The sequence below is a fragment of the Lycorma delicatula genome, chromosome 6 (assembly GCF_047948215.1).
Source record: "Lycorma delicatula isolate Av1 chromosome 6, ASM4794821v1, whole genome shotgun sequence".
Classification (NCBI taxonomy): domain Eukaryota; kingdom Metazoa; phylum Arthropoda; class Insecta; order Hemiptera; family Fulgoridae; genus Lycorma; species Lycorma delicatula.
The window spans coordinates 133,321,558-133,346,317 of record NC_134460.1 but is presented as its reverse complement, the minus strand read 5'-3'; the positions used below and the strand labels follow the sequence as shown (position 1 = coordinate 133,346,317).

General features: G+C 31.0%; 1 protein-coding gene across 1 annotated transcript; it reads left to right on the top strand.

Moving 5' to 3' along the window:
• The first annotated feature begins 6,652 nt into the window (after positions 1 to 6,652).
• Positions 6,653 to 23,432, top strand: LOC142326936 (uncharacterized). Its single transcript, XM_075369666.1, has 3 exons — positions 6,653 to 6,834; positions 10,558 to 10,782; positions 23,354 to 23,432. The coding sequence occupies exons 1-3, from the start codon at positions 6,653 to 6,655 to the stop codon at positions 23,430 to 23,432; spliced, it is 486 nt and encodes a 161-aa protein (XP_075225781.1).
• Positions 23,433 to 24,760: the final 1,328 nt, after the last annotated feature.

Here is a 24,760-nt window from a genome sequence, read left to right as displayed (position 1 = left end):
TATACGAAATAAACGCAAAGCCTCAGCCCCCCGAACACCATCTACGGATCGGCCAGAGATTTTTAAATTTATCATATTACATTAAAATAATTTATCAATTTATTTAAATACACCTAAAATCAAATCAAATATCACAATAAATATAATTTAGGTCAACCTTAAAAATGTTGTTATTTAAGATAATGATTATGAAACAATATAACAACAATTATTTTCAGTAATGCGAATAGTAATTTAAAATATTTAACAATTAAGCATGGAGAATATGATCACATACTAAGATCTAAGATAAAAACATTAATAGAAGTAGTAGATAATTTAAAAATTTTTATCATAGGAAGATTATCCAATGAACCGACATGAATACTTTTCTTTCTAATAAATCGTGTCATTCATTCTAATCTGTAACAATAACCAAATACATAACTACTATTCGTCGTCTTTCCGATGTCCCACATCATCCAGTTTAAGAAAGGTATAAATTTACCAAGCGTTTTATGATCTACCGTAAATGTAGTATGTTCCTACATGTTAGCGTAAATCATGTTCACCAATTTTCTGCATATGTAGTTAGTTGTTTTTGTTACATCTAATAAAATGATCCATTAATATAAAATAATATATCTAATATTATTATAGTAAGCTAAAATTGGTCGTCCAACATTTATTAAAAATGTTCCATCGTGTTATGACACGCGTACTTCCCAATATAATTTTCTGCAAGCATACAGCGACCAAACTATTAGCGTAGAATCGAATTGCAGAGTTAAAATATAAAAACGGATGTTAAAAAAATTGAAGTATTTACTTTTTAACAAACAATTTTAGCCTAATGTAAAAAAAGGAAAAATATAGAAAAAACTTGTAATAGAAATTAACAAAAAATTAATTGAAAATTTCCTAACTACAATTTTTTTTTTAAATTTAGAGCATTAATTTTTAAAAATATCCATCCATTAACAAAAACTGTGGAAAGGTGCTCCCAGGTAATATTTCAGAATTTACACAATAGACGATGATGAAAAACTTAAATATTTATTATTTTGATAGGGTTAATAAAACGTAAACCATTCACCAACAAAATAGATAATATCAAAAAAGTAGAGATAAATATACTAAAAACATTTATTTTAAATGTAACTAGTATATAGACTATACTAGAGCTTTATTTTTATGCGTTTAAAATATGTGTAAATTACTTACCTTCGATAACAATATGTTAAACTTTTAATACAGTTGCATAAGTTAACCAATTTTTATACTATGTTTATCAACCAGTTTACTGCTGATAATCTTAGTGGCGTAATCAACAGTATGATTTCAAAAAACCAATGAAAATTACGAGTAAAATACACATTTTTCTCACACGCAAACCGGCAATTTATTAAAATACGATCATACCGCTTGGTGAGAACAACTTGAGATGATATTAATTGTTATTATTACATAAATAATAAAATCAGAGCCACAAAAAGAGGTTCGTATCTTGGTGGAAAACGACTTAATAACTAGTAAACTATAATTGAAAATTATTTCATTAAAACTCTATTTGTTCAATTAATTATAATTATGACAAATGATAATTAATGGAATAGTTGTTTATCGATGGCAATGTAAAAAGCCTTCTGTAGATTATTTAGTTATTAGTATTAAAACAACGTTATAGTTTTAAGATTAAACGTTTTAGTCAGTTTAAGGAAAAGTTTATTTTTTTATTTCAGTTCCGTGGTAAACAAAGAAAAATGTAAAAAATGGAAACTAGAAAAGAAATCTGCAGAAAACGCTTAAAATAAGGATATAATAATAAATAAAATACATACCAAAATTTTGGGAGCGTTAATAAAACAAAATAAACAAAATTATTAATAATGTATATGCTTCATTACTGAGTTTTTCCTTCATGTATTATTTACGAAATGATTACCAGACAATCACGATTAGCTAACCTGTAACAAACAATCCATAACTGTAATATAAACAAATATACTCAAATACAAAACTAATTAAAATTTAACACATGTAGCACAACCAAACTGAATAAAAAATTTAATTATATATTTAATTATTGGGAAATATAAAAGGAAGACTAGTTATTTAACATGCTAATAAGATCAGGAATATAAAACGCAATGCACAAGCCTGATTACAGTTAAAGAACATATGACAGAAGTGAAAAATTACAACTTAAATATTTTTCGAATTTTACAAACCTTTGAACCCAGAATTGTACAATTAAATAATATAAACGCTACCATACCAGGACGTAAAATTTTTGATTATTTTCCTAAGCCTACATTTTTTATAATAATGAGTGAGTACATCAGACATGTAAAAGTTATGTAAATGTATATAATTGACAAAAGCTCCCAAAGCCGGTATAACTTTCGGTTGCGTGAAAGGAGCTTGGAGGTGAAAATGGATTTTTTTTTACTTTAGAGGTATGAGGAGTGTGAAAATATTACTCATATTGTGTTTTTATATATATATATATTTATAACATTGGTCAACGTATAAAACTTTGTGGCTAAAAAATCTACAAAACACTGGAGATCTCCAAGTGAAAGCGGCAGCCAGTCGCACGTGAAATATCAATGATAGTGGCTGTTTTAGTTGAACCTCCGCGCCGAAAACCGTCGCACCACTTAAAAAATCGAAATTCACAGAAACACAAATATGGTTTTTAGATATCTAACTGAAGAGTATTAGCAAGCTAAAATCTATAGAGAATCTCTTTTAATATAGTCGGAAATGGGAAAAATTGGCAATCACTGATCAACATTTTGTTACCTTTCTTCACCCGTTTCTAGGGAAAATCTAGAAAAATCTGCAGATTGGTTTTTGGATATTCACATTAAGATTACACACACCAAAAATCAAATTGATATCTTCATTTGTTACTTAGATTTTAAAAACATAGTATATTTCATTATGGTTCCATTTTACTACAAATATAAAAAAATCATTTATACAGCACCATAAGAAGGTGTATACAAATTTTCATCAATTTACTGTTCAGTAGCTTTTCCCTGGGCGTTGATTATGAATCAGTCACAACATGTTTTATACGTGTATATATAACGTAGTTTCCTTATATATATATATATATATATATATAAGGAAACTACGTTTTAAGTGAATGATATATTCATAAAATTCATTGAAATTTGAATACGCAGTAGTTGAGTATCTGAAAATTTGCAAATGAAAATTTGATGAAGATTAGTTGAGTCGTTCCTGAGAAACGGTCAATTTAAAGATCGAAAGAATTTGAGTGGGGCAAATTAGAAGTACGGTTCGTTATGAGGCCGTAAGTAGAAACGTTGTTCTTTCTTTATTTGGTATATGTTGTTAGGAATATTGTTCAGCGTAAACAGGGAACGTTAGCTACTTTGACAGTCATGATGTCTGAATTTGTATTTTTTATCTAAGGATTATGCCGACTGTGTAGTGGTGTATTTTTCAGTGTGTAGGGTCTGTACTAGTTAATCGATCGTATCAGTGCGTTTGACTGCAACATAGTGAACGCTTGGAAATTAGTAACATTTTACTGGTTTTTCTTGTTACAGTATATTATAATTATTTTTTATGGCTTCAGGAATGGGGTTGGCACCTATTGGTCGGATTGCATCTTAAATGCTCTTGCCGAAGTGGAAAGCGCCGACTGTAAATATGTTTTGGCAATTTTTATTGACATAGAGGCAGCATTTTCTTCCTTGTGTTGGAATTCTGTCCTGTATGAGTTGGAACGCTGCAATGTTCTCGTAGCCCAGCAGGCCGTAGAACGTGACTACTTATCGGATCGCACCTAGGTCTGGTAAAGTCCGTCACCAGGGGAAGCCCGCAGGGCTCCGATCTCGGTCCCTTGCTGTGGTACCTGGTATTCGACGGATTTTTGGGACTGACAATCCCGGAAGGGGTCACGGCCCAGGGTTTCGCCAATACTGTATCCTGTTAGTTCGTGGTAATTCACGACCGCAGCTAGAAGACCGAGCGTAGGCGGCTTTGTCAATCGCTGTGGGCTGGATGGACTTTCAAAATTTATTGATGTCTGTACCCAAGACTATGTTTATGCTTCTCAAGGATGCAGACAATTTATCATAACAGTCGTAATCCCTGTATTAAGTATAAAGGCTATGTAATCAGCTGAGTTCAGTTCGTAAGTAACTAAGTGTTTTGTTTGATGAGAAGTTGTTGTTTAGCAAACACATTAGGCAAATAGCGGCGGACGCCGTCTCTGTGATGCACAAGAATAGGAGTATTGTTCGAAAGGATTATGGACTTTAGGCCGTCATTTGTACATGGTGTACCGAAGTGTCTTCGAAAGTATGATCTCTTACGCGGCGTCCGTTTGGGTGCACAGGTTAGAAAGAAATCGAGCATTTATTCAAAAATTAAGGACTACTCAGTGCAGAGCCCTAATTTTATGCACTGGTGTTTTTAAAATAACCTCTTCGGCTACCACTGTATTGGGAAAGGTTCTCCTAATTGATTTAGTGGTGAAAGTTCAGGCGGACATGTGGAAATTGCGAAGATGTAGTGAGGCTGAGGTATTTGGGATGCGGTTTCGAGCCGGGCCTGTACAGTAGTGGAACGGTGATCTCAATATACCGGTTCAAAATTTCGAACAGTTTCCCATCTCCCGCCTGCGGACGAGGCTTTACAGCCTTACGGAATCATGGCAGCAAGAATGGCACACCACGACTAAGGGAAGGTCCTTGTATAGATTTACACAAGATCGGGGGGGGGGGGTGGTAAGCCTCTCCATCGTTTTTAAGGGCAACGGGAACCCGAGTGCTCTCTAACCATGTAAATTTAAACCAACTGAATACTAAAAAATACAAAAGTAAAACTAATTTGCAAATTGAGGTGTAGAACTTCTCCAGAGTTTACTAGATAATATATTTTTAACGTATCCTCTTAGAAAAAGTCAAGTGATGTGAAATCTAGGTTTCTCGGAGGGCAAAGCACAGGAACGACGACTTCCCAATCCAACGATTTTTGAATCTTCCATTTAGAGCGCGTCGAAAGCCTAGGCTAAATTGTGAGGACGCTCAGTTTTGTTGAAACGTTACAGCAACATGTTACTTTCTTGAGCAATTTGGTCAACTTGCTGGAAAACGCAAGTTTACAGATATTACCACAATTACGCCTGCGATGATCCGGCGGACTTGGGTAGAAGTCTATTATTATCAGCTGGATGTTTGCAGAGTTTGCTAGTAGTTTCTGAGATACGATTTTTACTCCCTTGCGAAGTAAAGGAAGTACTGTGATCGCGAAAAATTTCGGTTCCTAGATTTCAACGGAAATATTAATTTTGACCATCCCTGATTCCATTTTGACTAGTTTCGGCGCGTACAAACGTCACGCCGAAACTAGTCAAAATGGATTCATAGCTATATCTTGCGTAACTTAAAAACGATTAGCTGTAGTATGTTGAAATTTTGGATTTAGGACTGTTGTAACATCAAGTTGTGCACCTCCCCTTTTGATTGTAATCAACTGAAACAAAAGTATCTAAAAAAGCCCAAAACAAAAAAAAAAAATCGTATTTTGACATAATAGCAACTGCAGTAATAAGCCCTCATTGACATCTTTAAACATCCATCAGTGGTACTTATTTTCACTGGTTCTAGAGTTATAGCCAAATAAAATTTTAATTAATGAAATATTTGGATCTTATAAATGAAAGGCTTTTTAACTTTTTTTTAAAAATTAAATATATTGATTTATTAATAATTATTAAACTCTCATGTAAAAAAAAATTCACTATGAATAATAATTCAATAATAACCCCCCCAAAAAAATATATGTATGAAAAAATATCAGAAGTTTTTAATGAAATAAAATTTTATCTACTTTTCATTTTTTTTTAAAATGTGTAAATGTAATTTAAGAGCCGTACAAGGAAGTCATGTGCTGTCCACATCGATGTTTTTAATTGTTGCAACTGTTTTCGATGACCTGTATATTTTTAAGCTAAATTTCTTTATATATGTAACAAAACAAAAATACCTTTATATGTTCTGAGAAAGAAGATATTTATGAGAATGAGATAAATGTAGAGTAAAAAATATATAATAAGGGATTATTAAAAAAAAAAAAATTATTCAAATAATTATATTCTGCTTTTAATAAAGTTTTAATAATTTAAAACACTTGTTATAAAGAATAAATCCTTAAGCGGTGTAAATTACAAATATATATATCAATGAAAATATTAGGCCTATATGCAAATACAATACAAACTAAAAAGGAATTTAAATTAGTAAGAGCTTAAGATTAAACAATATATTTTTAAATTAATTACATTAAATATGCCGAAAGAAGATAGAAGATTAAAGAAATAAAGATTCCTAGGACTAAAATAGATTTTTCGTATGCATAAAATGTTGAACATCATAGAAATTAAAAAATGGTAATGAGTTTACAGAAATAAACCTATTTAATTCTATGGCAGATCTGCCGAAACAAAATCTTAAGAAAAACTGCAAATTATTAATGGATAAAAAATTATAACGGATAAAAATCCTCTGGTCAACATATAAAAACAGATTAATCTTTTGAATAACATCATAAACTGAAAATGGCTTCTTCCACGACTTTAATCTGCCTAAGCCTGTTACTGACTACATATTTCGGGGCATCAGAAGGGATGTTTGGATCTAGTCAACAACAAACACCAGGAGGATTTTCCGGTTATGGTAGAGGTTATCCGTCAAGTCCTCCAAATCAGTTTCAGTCTCAGTCACCACAAAATAGTTTTCAGAACGCTGCTGCCCAAGGATATGGACAAACGTCACCTGCTGCCCAAGCATTTAGACAAACATCACCTTGGTATGAAAATCTATTTTATAATACCTTTAATCATAAAACTTAATATTTAAAAAAAAATAGAAATAGATTATTACTCTAGTCAAGATGAAGGATTCGTAAAAAAATATTTGTAGAAAGTTTTTTTACACAAAAATACATGGAAGAGTTAGCTAATTTGAGATAATAAGAATGTAAACTATGCACATATATATATATGTTTTCATATATATATATATATAAATGTAGAGAAAATAATTATAAACATTTACAGTGATAATCCGAATTAAAATATTCAATTTAACTGTAAACTAATCTTATCTGATTTGAATTGTATATTAAATGAGTCGATTTAAAAATAATTTATGATTAAAAACTTATCTATACCAGTAATGAGATAAACAACTACTATAGGTACGAAACTTTACATAGATACATGGAAAGTACGCATAGAAATATTTGTATTTTTTCAAAAATGTAATACGTTTTGGAATACGATTTCTCTTTAAGCTAGGAAAACTATAAAATAGAAAAAATCATAACAAACTTGGAGGTACTACCCATAATATGGTAATTTGAAACATTGAGCTCTTTTTTTTGTAGAAATGTATTTTCATGTTTATTTTTTCAAATGTTATAAACAGATGAGGAAAGTTTAGAAAAAAGAGACACATTTACTTGATGAAGGAAAGAAGAAAAAATGAAAATACAGTTCAGTTTTGAACTGTGCGGTTCAGTTCAGTTAAGTTTACGGTAAAGAAATTAAGGGTTCCGAATGTTATTTTAATTTCATTACATTTTTGCAAAACCTAACTTAGTCATAAATTTTCTTTTCATAAAATCCACCTTCCTAGCAGAAAAAGAAGAATCATTCTAACAAAAATTAACTAATTTAAAATAAAAAAAAAAACGTTGTAAAAGATATTTCACAATCTTCAGAATTCAACAAGTCGGTTATGTCTGTGCATATTCTACACTGTTTATATGAAAACATTGTTGACGATGCAGTTCCTTACAGCCAAATAATAAGCTTCAGATTCGGTGTCCAATGCGTTTTGTTGGTCATGTGTTACAAGAATAAATGTTTGAATTTTTTCTTTTTTTTTTAAATTTCAGTGGACAAGTGTCAGTAACAGCTTTATCAAGATAATTTAATTCATTTAATCACCACCACGAGTATTTCTAATAGTTGTCTTAGCTTCAATTCTAACATGGTTTTCTAGTTTCGATACTGGTCGTAGAGACACATAATCCTTGGCCTTATAGTATTTAAAGTCCACCTCTATAAACTTAATATCCATTCCTTACAAAAGAGATCTTACTATAAGTATAGCAATAGGTTCATTAATGTTAATTAATTAATTAATGTCCATTGATTACTCACCCCCCACAACAAAGGACCTAACACACTGCACTGGGGAGATCCCTTGGACAGCGTATTACCAACCTCATGACCGCCCACGCGGAGCAGCACATCCCGATGACTGAAGTAACTTTGCATAATCTGCAATTCACTCACAGTATATCTATCGTCTGGAGTGATATATGGCGTAGAGCAACCACAAATTATTAAATGCCCCGGAAATGTCAAGGAAAATTCCGAGGACATATTCCACCTCACTGCTTGTTACCACACTCATCACACGAAGTATGGCGTCTTTAGTAACCTTTTCGGGACGAAACCCGTACTGATTCCCCATCAATTAGCCTTGCGAAGTTAGCCTGACGTTTGTTTGCAGGCACAGAACCTTTTCAAAAACCTTAACGATAACAGGTAGTAACGTCAATGACCTAAATGACGAACTAACAGAGGGATCCTTGTGGCTCGTTTGTTTAAACAACAATTTTAAAATCCCCTTCTTCCAAAACACAGGGAAGTATCCTCCAAACAAAAAATTTATTGAAAACTCGTGTGACCACTCTCACACTCACTTCAACCAAGCAAACAAGAGTCTCCGCCGTTATTCCATCAAAGTCTGGGGCTTTACCCCTACCTAAACTTAGCTTGATGTACCTCGGCTTCAGTAATCTCCAAGGACACTGCATTCCCGCGAAACTGAGCGATCTCACGCCGCACCCGCAGATGGTATGCGGTCTCTCCAGCTTCACTATCTTCGGGCAGTAAATCGTCAAGCAATATATGTGTAAAATTTCAGACGTGTCTGAAATTACACCAAACCTGGTCGAGAGAGCGAATGAAAGAAAGTTATTTTATCGTTTATGTCCCAAGACCCTAAATACTGCTCCCTAGGGATCCTTGTTCCCCTGCTGATGCACAAAGGAGCGCCACGGATCCCTCTTCGCAGTCCTGACTTAATAAATATTGAAATATCCGATCAGTATATTTAGCAACAAGAACCGCCCGCCGTTCAGAATTACCCCCAGGCTGAGACGCTCTGCGTAAGGGGCAGACAGCCCTCTTTAATGGTGACAATTCCTAGCTACACCACGGTGCAAGCCTGTCTCGATCGGAACTACGGGGAGTTGAACATTTGGCAGCGTCAATGAAAGCCGCCAACAAACTTTCTGCCAGGTCTTCCAAATCCAAGACATCAAGAATCCGATACAAATCCCGAAGCCTGGCCGAAACGAAGTCAAAAAATATTCTCTAATCAGTATGCCGTACAAAAAACGACTCTGCTCAACCGAAAAGTTACACAGGTAGCGCTGATTCAAGCCTGTGGTGAAATCACTATGCCACAACAGCGACTTAGCGTTCACATACGCACCAATAAGGGTTGGACCAGTGCCAGAGAATCGTTGGACTTTATCCCAGACCTCAAGATGACGATCGGCAGGATATCTATGCTGAAAATATGAACTTGCAACATATAGATGCAAGTTCTGAATACCGAACAGACAACATGTTGATTATCTGATAGCTGCCGAATGAAGTCACAATCACGTTCCCTTTTGCACACAACATCATACATACTATCAGAGCCAAAATAGAATCTCTTCCAACAGGAAAAACCAGTTCACCGGGCACATCATATAGATACTGCAACAGAACAACATCCTACCCTCTACATAAAGCAATCTCAGTAAGCTCAATCTGAACAATATAAGCACTCTGTACATTTAATCGCCCAATTTTAACCATCTACTGCTAATGAATTGTAATACATCTAAACAAGTTACCGCTAATGTAGCGACCCGCTTTCGATCGGTTTAAGTTTTTCATACGACAAAAATCAGCTGCCAGCAACAATTATTCGGCCAAGGTTCTTGTAGCCGTTGCTTAAGATAAATTTTGCAGCGTTTTACAGGAATGACTAAATTTCAGTTGAAAAATATACACATGCATTGCGAGATAAACGTTGATCTCTATACTCGTTACAGAAGATCCAGCGGACAAGCATAGTCGGAAGATTGCCTGGTAAACGAGATGTAAAATTTTAATCGATCATACCGTGCTTCTCTCTAAATTCCAACTCCAATGATTTTTATACAGACATTTTGGCAAATATACATGGCAAAAAGGTAAAGATTTTTACAGAAAAAGAAAGTGCGCTAAAGTTTTATAATGTTGCTCCTAAAACGTTTTGTAGGAGTTATAAAAAACTAAGAACGAATTCTTAGTTCTTAACAATAAAAACAAAAACGTTACCTAATATTATACTACATCTTCAAAAAATGTGATAGAAAAAAATATATTTAAAATTGTAATTAATGTAATCCGTAAATCATTAATTCTGTGCAAATTTAATTACGAAGTGATTTTTTTGTTTTCGTACGCATTCCTAGGAGTCAGGCTACAAGTTTCAACGGACTACCCGGTATGCAACAAGCAGCATCAGGCCTAGCAACTCAACAGTTTCAACAAATTTTGCAACTGTTAACGCAGATAATTAAACTGATAAATTCAATGCAGTACTCACAATCTATAAATCCCTTTCAACCTGAAAATAACCAATCTCAATTTGGTGGAAAATTTGGGGAAATGGCCGGTTCAGGATTTGGAAATTTAGGGTAAGAAATAACAAAAATTACATCAAACAAGATTAATGTAAACCTAATTAACTATAAGGCCAATAAAATAAGTTTGTTAAATATTTACAACCAAACTATTGTGTACTTTTATATATATATATATATATATATATATTGTGTATGTGTGCGCGCGCGTGCACACATATACTAAATACACTTAAATTGAGTATAAAATACGTGGAGAAATTTTTGTAATAACTTCATACAGGTATGCCGATTGAACTGAGACTTATATACCCACTTTAAAAATATACGATTAAATTATTGAATTGTATATTATTATTCCCTTGTCTCACCAAGTTAAGGGAAATTTCTTTGCTTATCTTGAAGGATCAGTTCATTTTTTACTTATTTCCGAAACTTATACTTAACAATTAGTTTTCAGGGAAAAATAGTCATTTTATATAGCTTCACGTGACAATTTATTAACATGTCTATGCTTCTGAAATCTTTGTTTAGAGATTGAATACACAGAGTTGTTGTGATTACCCTGAGTAAGAAAAAAATGTGTCCTCAATATACAAAATCAGATATCATACATCAAACTAAAAAAAAACTTTTGATGAATTTTATTTTTTACATCTCTTTATATTTTTTTTAAATAAAAAATTTTATCTTAAAAACTGCAACAGAAATATTTTTAGACCATTTTTATATAAACAATTACTTAAAAATAAATAAAAGTACTCTACTTTTCAAATTTCAGTTTAGCGAACATGCTAATTTTAAATCATTTGGTTCATTACAAATTCCATTCAAATAATTTAATTCTAATTTTAAGATAAAAAAAATTTATATATAAAAAACGAAATAATTATGGATTCGACGTAATCAAAAAAATATTTCTGTAATTATTAGAAATTAAATTAAATTAAGCAACATTAAATTTTGTTTTCTGGTTTTATAAAAAAAAGTTAATAGTAATTTAATATGAATATCTTTGTTATAATAAAGGGAAGATCATAAAAACCGATCCTTTTGGAAATATTATGTAAGCAAACCTTAAAGAGACAAAGAATCTTATAGGGACAAAACAATAATATAACTTAAGGACCTACAATAAAACTGAAATCAAATTTTTTAAGCTATTTTACGTGTGAATTTATATTACCATGTTTCATTTAAAGCTTGTAGTTTCACAGAAGCAGAAGGGCAAAGTGACATTAAATCAAACAGAAAAAACCCTTATAATATATAAACTAATTTGAATATAAAGCGAATCATAGTTAAAAATTATTTAATATTAACTACGTTTCGCTGACCTATAATCATGACATTTTTGGGACCCAATTAATGTTATATTAAATTTAAGAACATTTCCATAACAAAGATCATAATAAAAACGATTGCACAACTAAACGAGAAAACTTTGAATGGGTTCCAAAATGATATTCGTATAAAATTATATATTTTCATTTCAGATATCTAAATCCCTTAAGCAGCAGTAGTTTTGGAACACCAGGATTAAATTCTATCAACGGAAATGCAGCATCACAGTAAGTAGGATATCAACTTCAATCAAATTTTCTTTACGTAGCATCACTTTTTACTAACAGTAAAAAAACAAAAGAATATACGTAAATCTGACTTTAAGGTATATAGATCTCATGAATTCCTAATACTTTTATACGTTCCGTATATAATTAGCCCGTTAAAATACAATACCTTATGATAATGAATAAAGTGCGTATTATTATAAATGTGGTGTTATCAGAGCAACTAGTTTTGAAAATTGACCGATTTCGAACTATAACATAGTCAATCAGGATAAAAATTGCTTTCAAGATTTACAACGGAAACCTTACATAATTCTAGTGTAATTAATTATAGTAATAACTGTTAATGCCTACAGATAATATTAATAAATTACTATATTTCAAATTGAATAAAACGTCAATCAATGTTGATTCAGTTTGTTGTTATATATAAAATTTAATTATAATTAAATGAATGATAAACGGTATGTATGTACGCACGCATATAACGGATTGACTTGTAAATAGAATTGTAGGTTAAATAGATAAAGTTTAGTTTTAATGCTCAGTTTGGTTTTTCAAACTTATGGATTGGGGTGTTCAATTCCCTCATAACTAATTTTTGTAGTTTTTTTTTTTTAGACAACAGTTGCAACAACCAAATCCACACGTGCTTGGGTCAATTATCAATTACTAGTAATCAAGAGTGTTAGAAAAACGACAAACAGGACAAAAAAAACATTATAAGTAAGTTGAATTTCTTTTGTTAACCATAATCATTCTTATAAATTTAACAACTTACAATAAATAACCGGTGATAATAAATAACTTATAATAAATAACTTCAATAAATATAAAAGGTGAACAACAACATAAGATTGGTAAAAAAAGTTGTTATCGCTCGCAACATAACGTATAATAATAGACAAATAACGTGATACGTACGGATATTTGTAGAAGTGTGCTAACAAAATACTTCTAAATATATATTTCAGGTAATGAGTTTTTTCTTTAATTTTAAGTAAACCAGATATAAACATCATATGAAACCATAAAAAATTACATTTGACTTAAGCGTTCAATTTAAAAAATAAAATTCTTCTATTTATTTTTCTGGAAAAGTATCTATTTTACATTCGGTTACATCTCGTTAGTACCGCAAAATAAACGAAGAAAAAGGAAATTGACCAAAAACTAAGGTCATTATGCCGGCCGAAATGATTCTGTTTTAATAAAGTGCAAAATTGCTTTTCAGGAAAAAAAATTATTTTAATCCGAAATTCTGAATAACTCTTGCAAAACAATTGTTGAAAACTGCTCAAAAACTACTGGAACACAAAGATTATGCTAAAACCAAAAGCCCAACAACACATTTCCCGCAAACTTCTGTCAAAAAAAAAACATAAATAAACTGAAGTATGTAATTGTAAAAATACACAAAGCTGTTCAGGTACATGGAGTACATTTTCTACTTTTTAATACTGCAAGCGAGTACTCATAAATGAGCTAAAAAACACATAAACTAGTAAGCATTCACTGAAATTAAAGGCGAATCAATTTTCTACCATTTTCGTCATTGGTCATTTTCCTGGTAGAATTTAGAATTCTGCCAGGAATATTTCTATGTTTAAATCACGTAGTTTTAACAGTCTTCATACATCCTACTTTCCTGTTTCATTATTCTAATCGCTAGCTTTTTTTTCTTAAAAGATTCCCCTATAATCATATCTTTTCCCTGGTTCCTATTAGAACCTATTACTTTAAGACTCTAAATATAACCTTTTAACATTACGCAGTAATATAATAATAATCAATTAAAAACATTTAAAAAAACCAAAAAAACTACAAAAACAAAAACTGAATAACCGACTGTAAACAACAACTGTAATCAAAATTAAGTTTTTGGTTTAGCTGACCCAAATAGAAAATTACACAAACAAATTAATCGTCAATCAGAATGAGATTTTTAAACAACACAGACATCGCCGTATTTTGAGTTTTTCAACTGATTACGACGAGACTGTGTAAAACAATAGATTACATCCTGTCCCCGTAAGGGAAGACCCGTCTTGGGACGATCTCGGTCGCAACACCACCACCTCTGTTCCTACCCGTGATGGACTTTACCAAAAATCATCTGTTAGGTCCTCGAAACGTCATAACAGAAGACAATCATCACCTTGGCCTCTGTCAGGATGCCACCGACGCAAATTCTTCGGCAGACATTTCCATCAGAGTATTTACAAACATACTATCGCCTTCGTATGACTTCTTCCAACCACAAACCCGTACCATAACTTACAACCTTCCACTATCAATTAATCGATCGCGTAAGCGAATCCCCGGCCTTTCTCTAATAACGAAGGTTTGAGGAAGTCAGATTACATATAATTATTGTCGAAATAATAAGGAAAGGGATTTAGTAGCGGCAAGTAAACATTAAAAGCTGGTAAATAATAATATTTACAAGCCGCTACTAAATGCCGTTAAAATTATTATTCTTTTAGTATTGTAACAGTACAGTGACACATAAGTGTGTATTATTATACAACCTTTTGCAAGGTCTACTATTATTAAGGTCTATTGAAAATTTTTATTACTACTGTCTCCAATTTATTAAAATATAATAACCGAAAATTTGTGTATTATATTACAGCTTCATTCAAGAGAATAAAAGGTGAAGCTGAATAAAACAAAAATATATTTCCATTGATGTTCACTGTTTCATTAAGAAATAAATGTTATTTATTTTTAATAATGAAAATTTGTTCAAATATATATATAAAAAATGAAAATAAAATAAAACGGAAACATAGCAATAGTTTTTTTTTATTTATTATTACTAAATCCATACCAATCTTTACATTTTCTACAAGAATCATGAAACCTTTCCCTTAGTCAAAGAAATTGGTTTTACAAAGTAAGAGGGATATTCTAAAAATCAATTTAACTGTTGTTTATCCCACATCCCTATCAGTAAATATATAATCCGACCTGAAGTTTCATGCCAAAAGAAAATTACAGTAAGAAAATGTTAGGCTTTGCACATATTTCTGCCTAATGTCCAGCCCAATTTTCTAATTAGATATTCACTTCTTTTCCATTCCTTCGTAATGCAAAACGATCTGTTCTCTAAGTTATAATAATCCGGAGATCAAATAGTCCTTCAATTGAACGTCCTACTGGAAAGTACACAAGCGTAGGGATATCAGTATATGATAGTTGACATTTTTTAAGACGGACCGTGCAATCTAAGATGTGGCAATTTCAAACCAAATCAAATTGAACGATCAGAGAGAAAAAAATGACAATAAGAATAATCTCACTACTATATTGATTACTTCTTTTTTTCGTTTGTTTCCGATAACCGCAAAAATTAGTGAACCAATCATTACGAAATTTTAACTGTTACTCTCTTATGACTCCCGGAATGTTTACCACACTTCAAACTTCAACAATCTCATTACTATATAAATCATAAACAAATAACCTAGAAATTATTTTACTAAATTTATTGTCGTTGATATATCGATTATCATTGTCCATAATCTATATCAATATCGAGTTCTTCAGTCAATTAATAATTACGTAATTCATTAAATTTAATGTCATTGACTATAAAAGATCAATTTATATTATTATCATCGTCAAAATATACATAAAAAAAATTAAATGGTATGACAACTATCTACACATTTAACAAGGTTTTTTTGGTTTGAGGAATACTGAATTTCGATATCGACATCGACTTCTTCAAAAAAGTTATTACGTGTTTTTACTAAATTTAATGCTAATCTCTAATCTGGCGGCGACTCGCGAGAATTCATCTTGTCAAGAACAAAGTAAAATTCTGTAGGTTTTTTATCTTCAACTAAGAAATGCTTTCAAGGTAATCCATATACATAATTCGCATCGAATCGACGTTTAAATTTATAAAAAAATATTCTCATTACATCGGTCGCCGAGGTCACAGATAAGAAAAAATTTTAGTGTTACTAAAATTTATGATCGCAGAAAATGTAAATCTAGAGCATTTTTAAGGGTTTGAAGACTAACGTAGGTCAACTCAAAATCGAGTCAACTTACGAGAAATACGTTAAGTCTCAAATCGGCTATTCATTGACTGCCTAAAATTAACTGAATAATTTATTATATATATATATATATAATGAGTATAGTATTAGTATCTGAGTATATAATATATTATCTGAATATTGTCAAGAAGTAAGATGAATAAAATATGTAAAACACTGCAATGTCAAAAATTAAATGATGAACTCTTGGTCTTTGATATGATGTTAGCAAAGAAGTTCTTGAAGAACTTCAACATCCTCCTGATTTGATTAAAAATTTGATTTTGGGAATACATCCTTTACCTAATCATTTTTTTATCCATTAAGTTGTGAATAGTCGTAGCACTGAGAACAATGTTCAACACGTAATTACTAAAAAAGTATTTTCACTCTTTTAAGCTCGATACGCATACTGGGCGGGTGAACCGTGATGCGTGTTGCTGGTAGCGTAATTTAACAAACCCACCGGGTGAGTCTAGTGATGAACCCGTCTTCCCAAATCAGCTGATTTGGAAGTCGAGAGTTCCAGCGTTCATGTCCTAATAAAGGCAGTTACATTTATACGGATTTGAATACTAGATCTTGGATAGCGGTGTTCTTTGGTGGTTAGATTTCAATTAACCATACATCTCAGGAATGGTCGAACTGAGAATGTACAAGACTACACTTCATTTACACTCATACATATCATCCTCTGAAGTATTATCTCAACGGTAGTTACCGGAGGCTAAACAGGAAAAAGAAAGAAGAAAGTATAATTAAGTTAAGTAATAAATTTTAAATTGTATTATAAAACAATGCTAAATTAAGTATGATTAAGTTATGTAAAGAAAATTAAAACAATGTTAATATTGGTACTACTTCTCTCTCTTTTTTCCTGTTTAGCCTCCGGTAAATACCGTTCAGATAATACTTCAGAGGATGAATGAGGATGATATGTATGAGTTTAAATGACAGTCTTGTACATTATCAGTTCGACCATTCCTGAGATGTGTGGTTAATTGAAACCCAACCACCAAAGAACACCGGTATCCATGATCTAGTATTCAAATTCGTGTAAAAATAACTGGCTTTACTAGGACTTGAACGCTGGAACTCTCGGCTTCCAAATCAGCTAATTTGGAAAGACACGTTCACCACTAGACCAACCCGGCGGGCTTAATATTGGTACTACTAGACTATGAATATATAACCTTAGAGTACAATTATAATTAGTATTAGGATTACGCCATTAATTATTAATTTTGTAAAAGTGAAAGAAATAAAAGAATTTGAATTTGAGTAAATAACAATGACCTACGTTCAACGGAACATAAGTCACAACAGAACTAGTTTGTAGACCAACTTTTGGTCTACAAACACTATTAATTTTTTTCTTCAAAATTTCTAATACGTTAAAGCTAATACACCCGTCATTTCTTACTCGACTCTGCTTACCTGGAGTACTATATGGTAATACAAGTTAACTCAACATTTCAGGTACGATCAATCCTTTCATAATTTTACCACCAATTATACCTACAGACCTTTAATCAAAAGGAGATAAGTAAAAAGAAGACACACTTAAAAAATCGTTTGACAGTATAGAAGAATAGTACGGTTCCATATACTGTTGCTTCTAGTATCTTAAGGTCTATACTAAATCATTTCTTAAATGCGAATTAAACCAAAAACAGTTACCCTTATTACATTAAACGTACTAAAATAATTTCATAGATATTAAATGGTGCAATCCTAAACATATTATTTGTGTCCTGAAATAATAACGAAATTTTGTTACTTTCATATGTTACTTCATTACTTTCATATTTTGTTACTATTCACCTCAAGAGGGCAGACTTCATGTACCAATAGAGAAGAATGCGACCGACAACAAGCATCGCAACAGCAACTAAGGGCGATAGGCGTAACTAAACAATGGTTTGGTCTGATGGTCTCATTGATAGTTAATTATATTAAAGAAAGAAATCTGTTACCAGAATTGACATCACAAGTTACAAATCCTTACAATTCCGGGTTTGGAAGTTTCAGGTAACCAGTATGAACATCATTTGTTTAATGTTAGAAACTAATAAATATCCTGCAGTGAATAACAGGCGTAAATTTATACAAACTATGAACGCATACTACATCTATAAATGAAAAAAAAAAATTGTCACTTAATATATATAATATTTTTAGTAGTAATCAGACTAAATCTAAAATAAAATAATCCTTTGCAATCGTTTATAAAAACAACCTAAAACTAGATATAAATTTTCAACATGAAAATGAATTAAAGGTAAAATACATACAATTAAACCAATCAATATTAAAGAAAAGACACAAAATAGTAATAAATAAATTTTTAAAAACCCTCGCGCAGAACTGCGCAGGAAAACGGACTATTCGATGATTTAATTTGAATTATCTTTAATATGCTTTAATATTAGTAACAATACATACTACAGATAAAGAAACGTCAACGTTCCAACTTGCAGCATCATAACGAACCATGGTTCTAACTGTCAAGCCCAAATTTTTTTTTTAACTTAAATTGAGCGTAACTCAAAAACAACACAACCAGTCTTCGTCAAATTTTTACACGCTCAAATTAGCTACATCAGTACAGCATATCTACAATTCAATGAAATTGAAGATTTTCAACCCTCAAAATTTCACAAATACGCCTATAAATAAATATGTATACGTAAGGAAATCATAATGTAAGTGAACGGTATTTTCATACTCGTAATACCACAAAACGTAAAGAAAATTCATTTTCTAACAGCAATCTCACTGTGCAACCGAAAGTATTACCGAACTTTTCAAAACTTGGTAAAAAAAGATAAATAATTATGGAAAACTACAAAAAAAGGTATTTTTTTTTCAATGAAAATTTGAAAGAGTATAAATAATTAAAAGTGTACATTCAGGCTGATCGCCACTCGTACGTCCACGTGTCTTGCGTAGAGTAATATTCGACAAAAATCCAAATGAAGATGGTATTTCATATCATCAGATTCGTACAAGATTGCTGAATATTATAGATTTTAGCATACGAGTTACTCACTAAGTGTATACTTCATTCGTAGTTATATAAGATATATATGGAAAAGAAAGGCCAACGTTCCTCGAAAATAATTAGGTGATATTATTCACAATGACGAATAGCTGGATCGTCTAATTTCAAATCCAAGTACATCCAAAATTTTCAGTTTTTATATTTTTGCATTTTTTTTAACAGTTTACCACCTTGTTCAGGCACGATAAATATATCATTCAAAACCACAGAGCTCCTTAATAAAATCATTTGTAAAATACCGGTTTGTTGCAAAATCAGATATATCCATTCCTCCCAGTTGACCTTAAGTTGAAAATGAGATTTGTAATTCAATTTATCAAAAAGTTTAATGTCATTGAAAACCTTTATTGTTGAAGTAAGACGATGGCTGGTGTTTATTTAAACCTACACCTAAACATTAAACAAATATGGCGAATGAACAATGCCGAAAATGATGAAGTGATGACGGTTTAGATAGGAATATTTTCGTCCTATTTTTAGAACGCGGTTCAGTACTGGTTATAGTAAGCTACGAATTAATGAATGTTGAACTTTTATATGTTTGAAGAAAAAAATAATGCGTGAAAAAAATATCATATTGAAACGACGACTAGTGATAGAAAAAGATATTCATCGGCTGAAATACAAAGCCTTTTACCATTTATTAAAAGAAGAAATGGAGAATCTTTTAACTATTTATTTTGGTTGCCAAAAAGAATCAGGTTCTTACGCGCATCCCTGAACAAACTGCTTATTGAAAACAAACTGAAAATTAAAAACAATTTGCTCTGAACAAACAAAAGAAAATATCTTCATCTACGAATAGTATGAATACGATTACAATAAAGGATCCACAAAATAACTTCAGCATTATAAAACTGCTTAACAAAACTTCAAATTCCAGAGTGTTTTACAGAAATACGCTTTGTCGTCTCGGATGATTTGCTCCCAAAAAATTTGAAACTAGTTTTTTCCGTAGTTGGCTAATCTTTTCTGCCTGCAGACAAGAGTTTTCTGCTGCATTGAAAAAAGAATTAAAGCTAAGAATGTTACTGTTAGAGTGCCAAATTATTTTTCTGATTTTGGACTGTACTCTTAATAAAAAAATAACATCGTATTTGATCGGAAGAGTTTTTTCCAAGGAGTAATTAAACCTCCTGGGAAGTGGTATTTTAGATTTAACCCTTAAAAAAGATTTATATTCAGAAGGAACAAGAGAGTTAATAATGTACTGATACGTGGTCAGGTCAATCACCGTAATGACATGCAAAATTTAAAAGTATTTGCGAACCTGGGAAAGACATTAAAGATGTTACTCAGCCAAATAACATCGAAAAAGGGAAGGTGGTAATTTCAAAATTAAAGATACGAAGAATTTTACTATCAAAACATTACCGGAAAACGTGGTGAGATTTAATCAGTTTAACATTATATAAAAATTATTTGATAGGATGGAAGAAACGCCTGTAGAAAATGATGCCATCAATCTGTTAACCAGATTAATGTTTGGTTGCCAATCAATCTGGCAACCAGATTATAAATCAGAGGAAGTAAACAATATTTTTCTTTATTTGAATTTTAGAAAAATCTATTACATAAGAACCAAAATTTATCTTTAATTTTACTATAACCAGCAGAAATAATCATACGTTTTATATATAATGGTTTCAAAATCATATAGATCCAGATTCGGTTTCAAAAACAGTTTCAACCAGTTATTCAAATATCTCTTAAATTATAATCATTAAGAAGTTAAATTCTAGTGAAAAATACTCTAGCCTAATACTATTTCTCATATAAGTCAATGTTGTATCATTTCATAATTTTGAAAGAACAATTTTTCAGCTCTCCTAAAAATTTACATTTTTGGGTGTATCTACTTTTGAAAGTGGATGATTAAATTGTAAACAAACTCATCTAAAAATTACATAGGGAACTCCCTTTTTACCAAAATACATACCTATAATGGACCGAGTTCTTAAACGGGATCCAAATTCCCCCCACGGATATAGTTGTTAACTTACAAAAATCCTTACATCATTCCTTAATACGAGTGATGTATCCTTTTTTATTTCAACAGCAAATTATTATTGACAAAAGGAGGAGCATATGTGTATCTACTTTTGAAAGTACATGATTAAATTGTGAACAAACTCATCTAATAATAACATAGGAAATTCCCATTTTATCAAACAACAGACCTATAATGAACCCAGTTATTCAAAGGGTTTCCAAATCCTCTCCAGGGATACAGTGGATAACTTACAAAAAAACCGATACATCAACCCTTACTAGGAATGATTTAACGTTTTTTTTTTAATTGAAATTGAGCCTTCAATTCTTTATGATTAAAGTACTTTAACCTCGGGTAGAAGGAGCACAATACTGATTTTCAATTTTGTTTTGACCAACCTGATACGTACTGGAAAAGAGAAAGTAGATCCGTGAAATCCTCCAGCTCTGGTAATAACCACTCAAAACGTAATACTTAGTAATTCAGTGTAGTACAATTTATAGAAGTGATATGTCAAAATTTACGCTTATTTTAGTAAAAAAAAAATGGAATGGAATTACGAAATGAAAAAAAAACGAGGGATTAGAAAATGTCAGAACGAAGAAAAATGTATAGTGTCTACTCCGTTACTAACTAATATAGTGATGGCTATTGTTTGAAAAATGACCGGTAAATGATAGTTAGATAAATAGTACAAAAATGCTCTAACTGAACAGATATATTGAAAAAAAAAAAAAAACGGCAAGTATTAGGGTTATTTTAACAATCTTATTTTCACAGGACTGGAAATAAGATATATACAGGAGTGAGGTCGAACTAAGTCGAAAGTAATGAAAAAAAAGCTGGCAACAAAGCTGTTTCATTCTAGGCAATGGTAATTAATTATGATGTAGGAAAAAATGTAAAAAATCAATTTTTTTTCTCTTCCTCACCCCCAAAAATCATCTTCCAAGAAAACGTGTTGATTTTTTTATGTTTACTATGTTCAATGGAAGAAACTAAAAAAAAATCCACTGAAAGATGTACAACCTATTGTACGCAAATGTACTACAAAAATTAACTGGCAAAAAATTTATTTTTTGTGAATTGGGGTGAATTATGATGAAATATTTTTGTAGTATTATTAATAAAATTTTACATACTCTAAAAAAAGTTTAAAAAATTTCAAAGTCCAAAAAAATTTTTAATCAGCTCCACCACCCAATTATTGTCTCCAAGGGATCTTTTTGTGGACCAATTGCAATACTGCTATGCTTTGGGACACAAAAAATTCACTTAAAATACGTGCAATAAAGAAAATTGTAGCTTTTTAGGTTTTGGGAAATAAGAGAGAATTTCGGGGCAAGATTACTTTAAAAATGGTAAGAGATGTATGCATCAAATACTGGCTTAATAAAAAATGGGGTTATGTTTGTAAAATTTTAACCCCCTCGAAATATTCATCTCAAACTTTTATCAATAAATTGTCCTATATTCATTCACGAGTCTCTCCGCCAAATTTCATCAAAATTAGTTTACCAATTCAAAGGTTATTAAACTTTCAAACACGTCAATACAAGTAAGTACTTATGTACGTACCTCGACTTTTTTTGGTTGTTTTCTTTGGGTCCTTGGGTTAGTAAACGTCGAGAAATGCAAAAAAACCCATACTTCATTTTTTGTGAAAAAATGAACCACATTTTCTTTCTTGTAGCATAGCTCTACAACTATGTCAGATAAGTAAAAGACACGTTTCTGTTTTCTTCGCGCGCGTTCTTGTGTGTGTGTGTGTGTGGGGGGGGGGGGAGGTTTATACCCGAAGTACTTGGGCCATTGATTTAATGAGATCTTTATTTCAATACTTAGCAGAGATAACATCACAGTTTGCTGAATCAGGCAACTATGATCCAAATTTTTCATTAAAATTTTAGATAGTATAACTAATTATAATGTTCATTTTTTTTAGACAACAGCAGTACCAACAACAGCAGTACCAACAACAACCCCCTCCATATTATGGAAGACCACCTTCTTTTACATACTAATTAAACAAGAATTTTATACAAAAGGCTATGATGAATTAACATAAAAGAATGTAAAGTAAGTTAAATTTTTTTATGATCAAAATACCTTAAAATTATTTTAGCAGGGCCGTTTGAACGTGGCTTCAAACTCACTTAACCACGGAAAAATTACTTCCGATGCTTTTGTTGGTTAACAAACAATTACTTACACAATTCTACGTTTGAATTACTGGTGTTGACGTGTCGATAAAGTTATAAACTTTTTTACAAATTCACCAGACCGGTACGATTGAATAAAAAAAAAAAAACAGAAGCAAGTTTTTTCAGAATAGTTAAAAATGAGATAATAATTAATAAGAAGAACAGTTAAAAATAACATTTATTTTTCAAATAAAAAGTACTGAATATTTAATTTCTCTTAGACGGTGCATATTATTCATTGTTCTTAACCGTGTTGTTATTGTTGTTAACAATGTTCATTAAAAAATTGTTGGAAATAGTAATTCATTTGAAAAAATGAACATTGATTTAACAATTGATTTACAGAAATGTTATTTTTCTCTTCTTAGTTAAAACTTTTTTTTCTACGAATGACTAGAGACAGCAATGATTTTTGTTATCGTAATGGGAATTTTACTTTTGTTTTTTTTTTTAACACAGTCCTAATTATAGTCATTTTTAATTAAAATAGTTAAACTTCTTTTTTCAGATTCATACACGAATAAAAATAACAAAACCACATATAAAAAAGAAAAATATATTAATGATCGATAAAGAAAACATGTCATCTTTAAACAAATAATTTTGTAAATAATCAGTAGTAATATTAACATCCTGAAAAGATTTATCCAAAATATTTTTTTCTACGTAAAAGACAATTTAGAATAAAGTTAAAAAGAATACGAGATAGACTGAAGTTAACAAAGAAATGAATTGTGCGTAATAACACTTTATTGATTATACTAATAATTAACACAAATTTAACCGAGGCTTTCTATTAACAGATTTATTATTTTTCAATAATTATAATAAATAAGAATCAAATAAAGAGCCCGATAGAATATAAGCGAAAATAATTGAGAGGTGATTACGGTTCTTTCATTTGTATCGATGTTAAAATTTATGGGGATTTTCACTTGATACATGTTCGTTTGAATAAATGTCGTTCCGTAAATAGGAAATGATAGAGGATGTTGGTTCAAAATTTAATAGATACAAAGAAAACAGTTACAGTATGTCGACTAAAATAATTTTGCGGATTTTTATTATCTCTCATTTCTTAAAACCTACTAACAAATGCGTTAAACTCTTTTTTCAGATTCATAAACGAATAAAAATAACAAAACCAT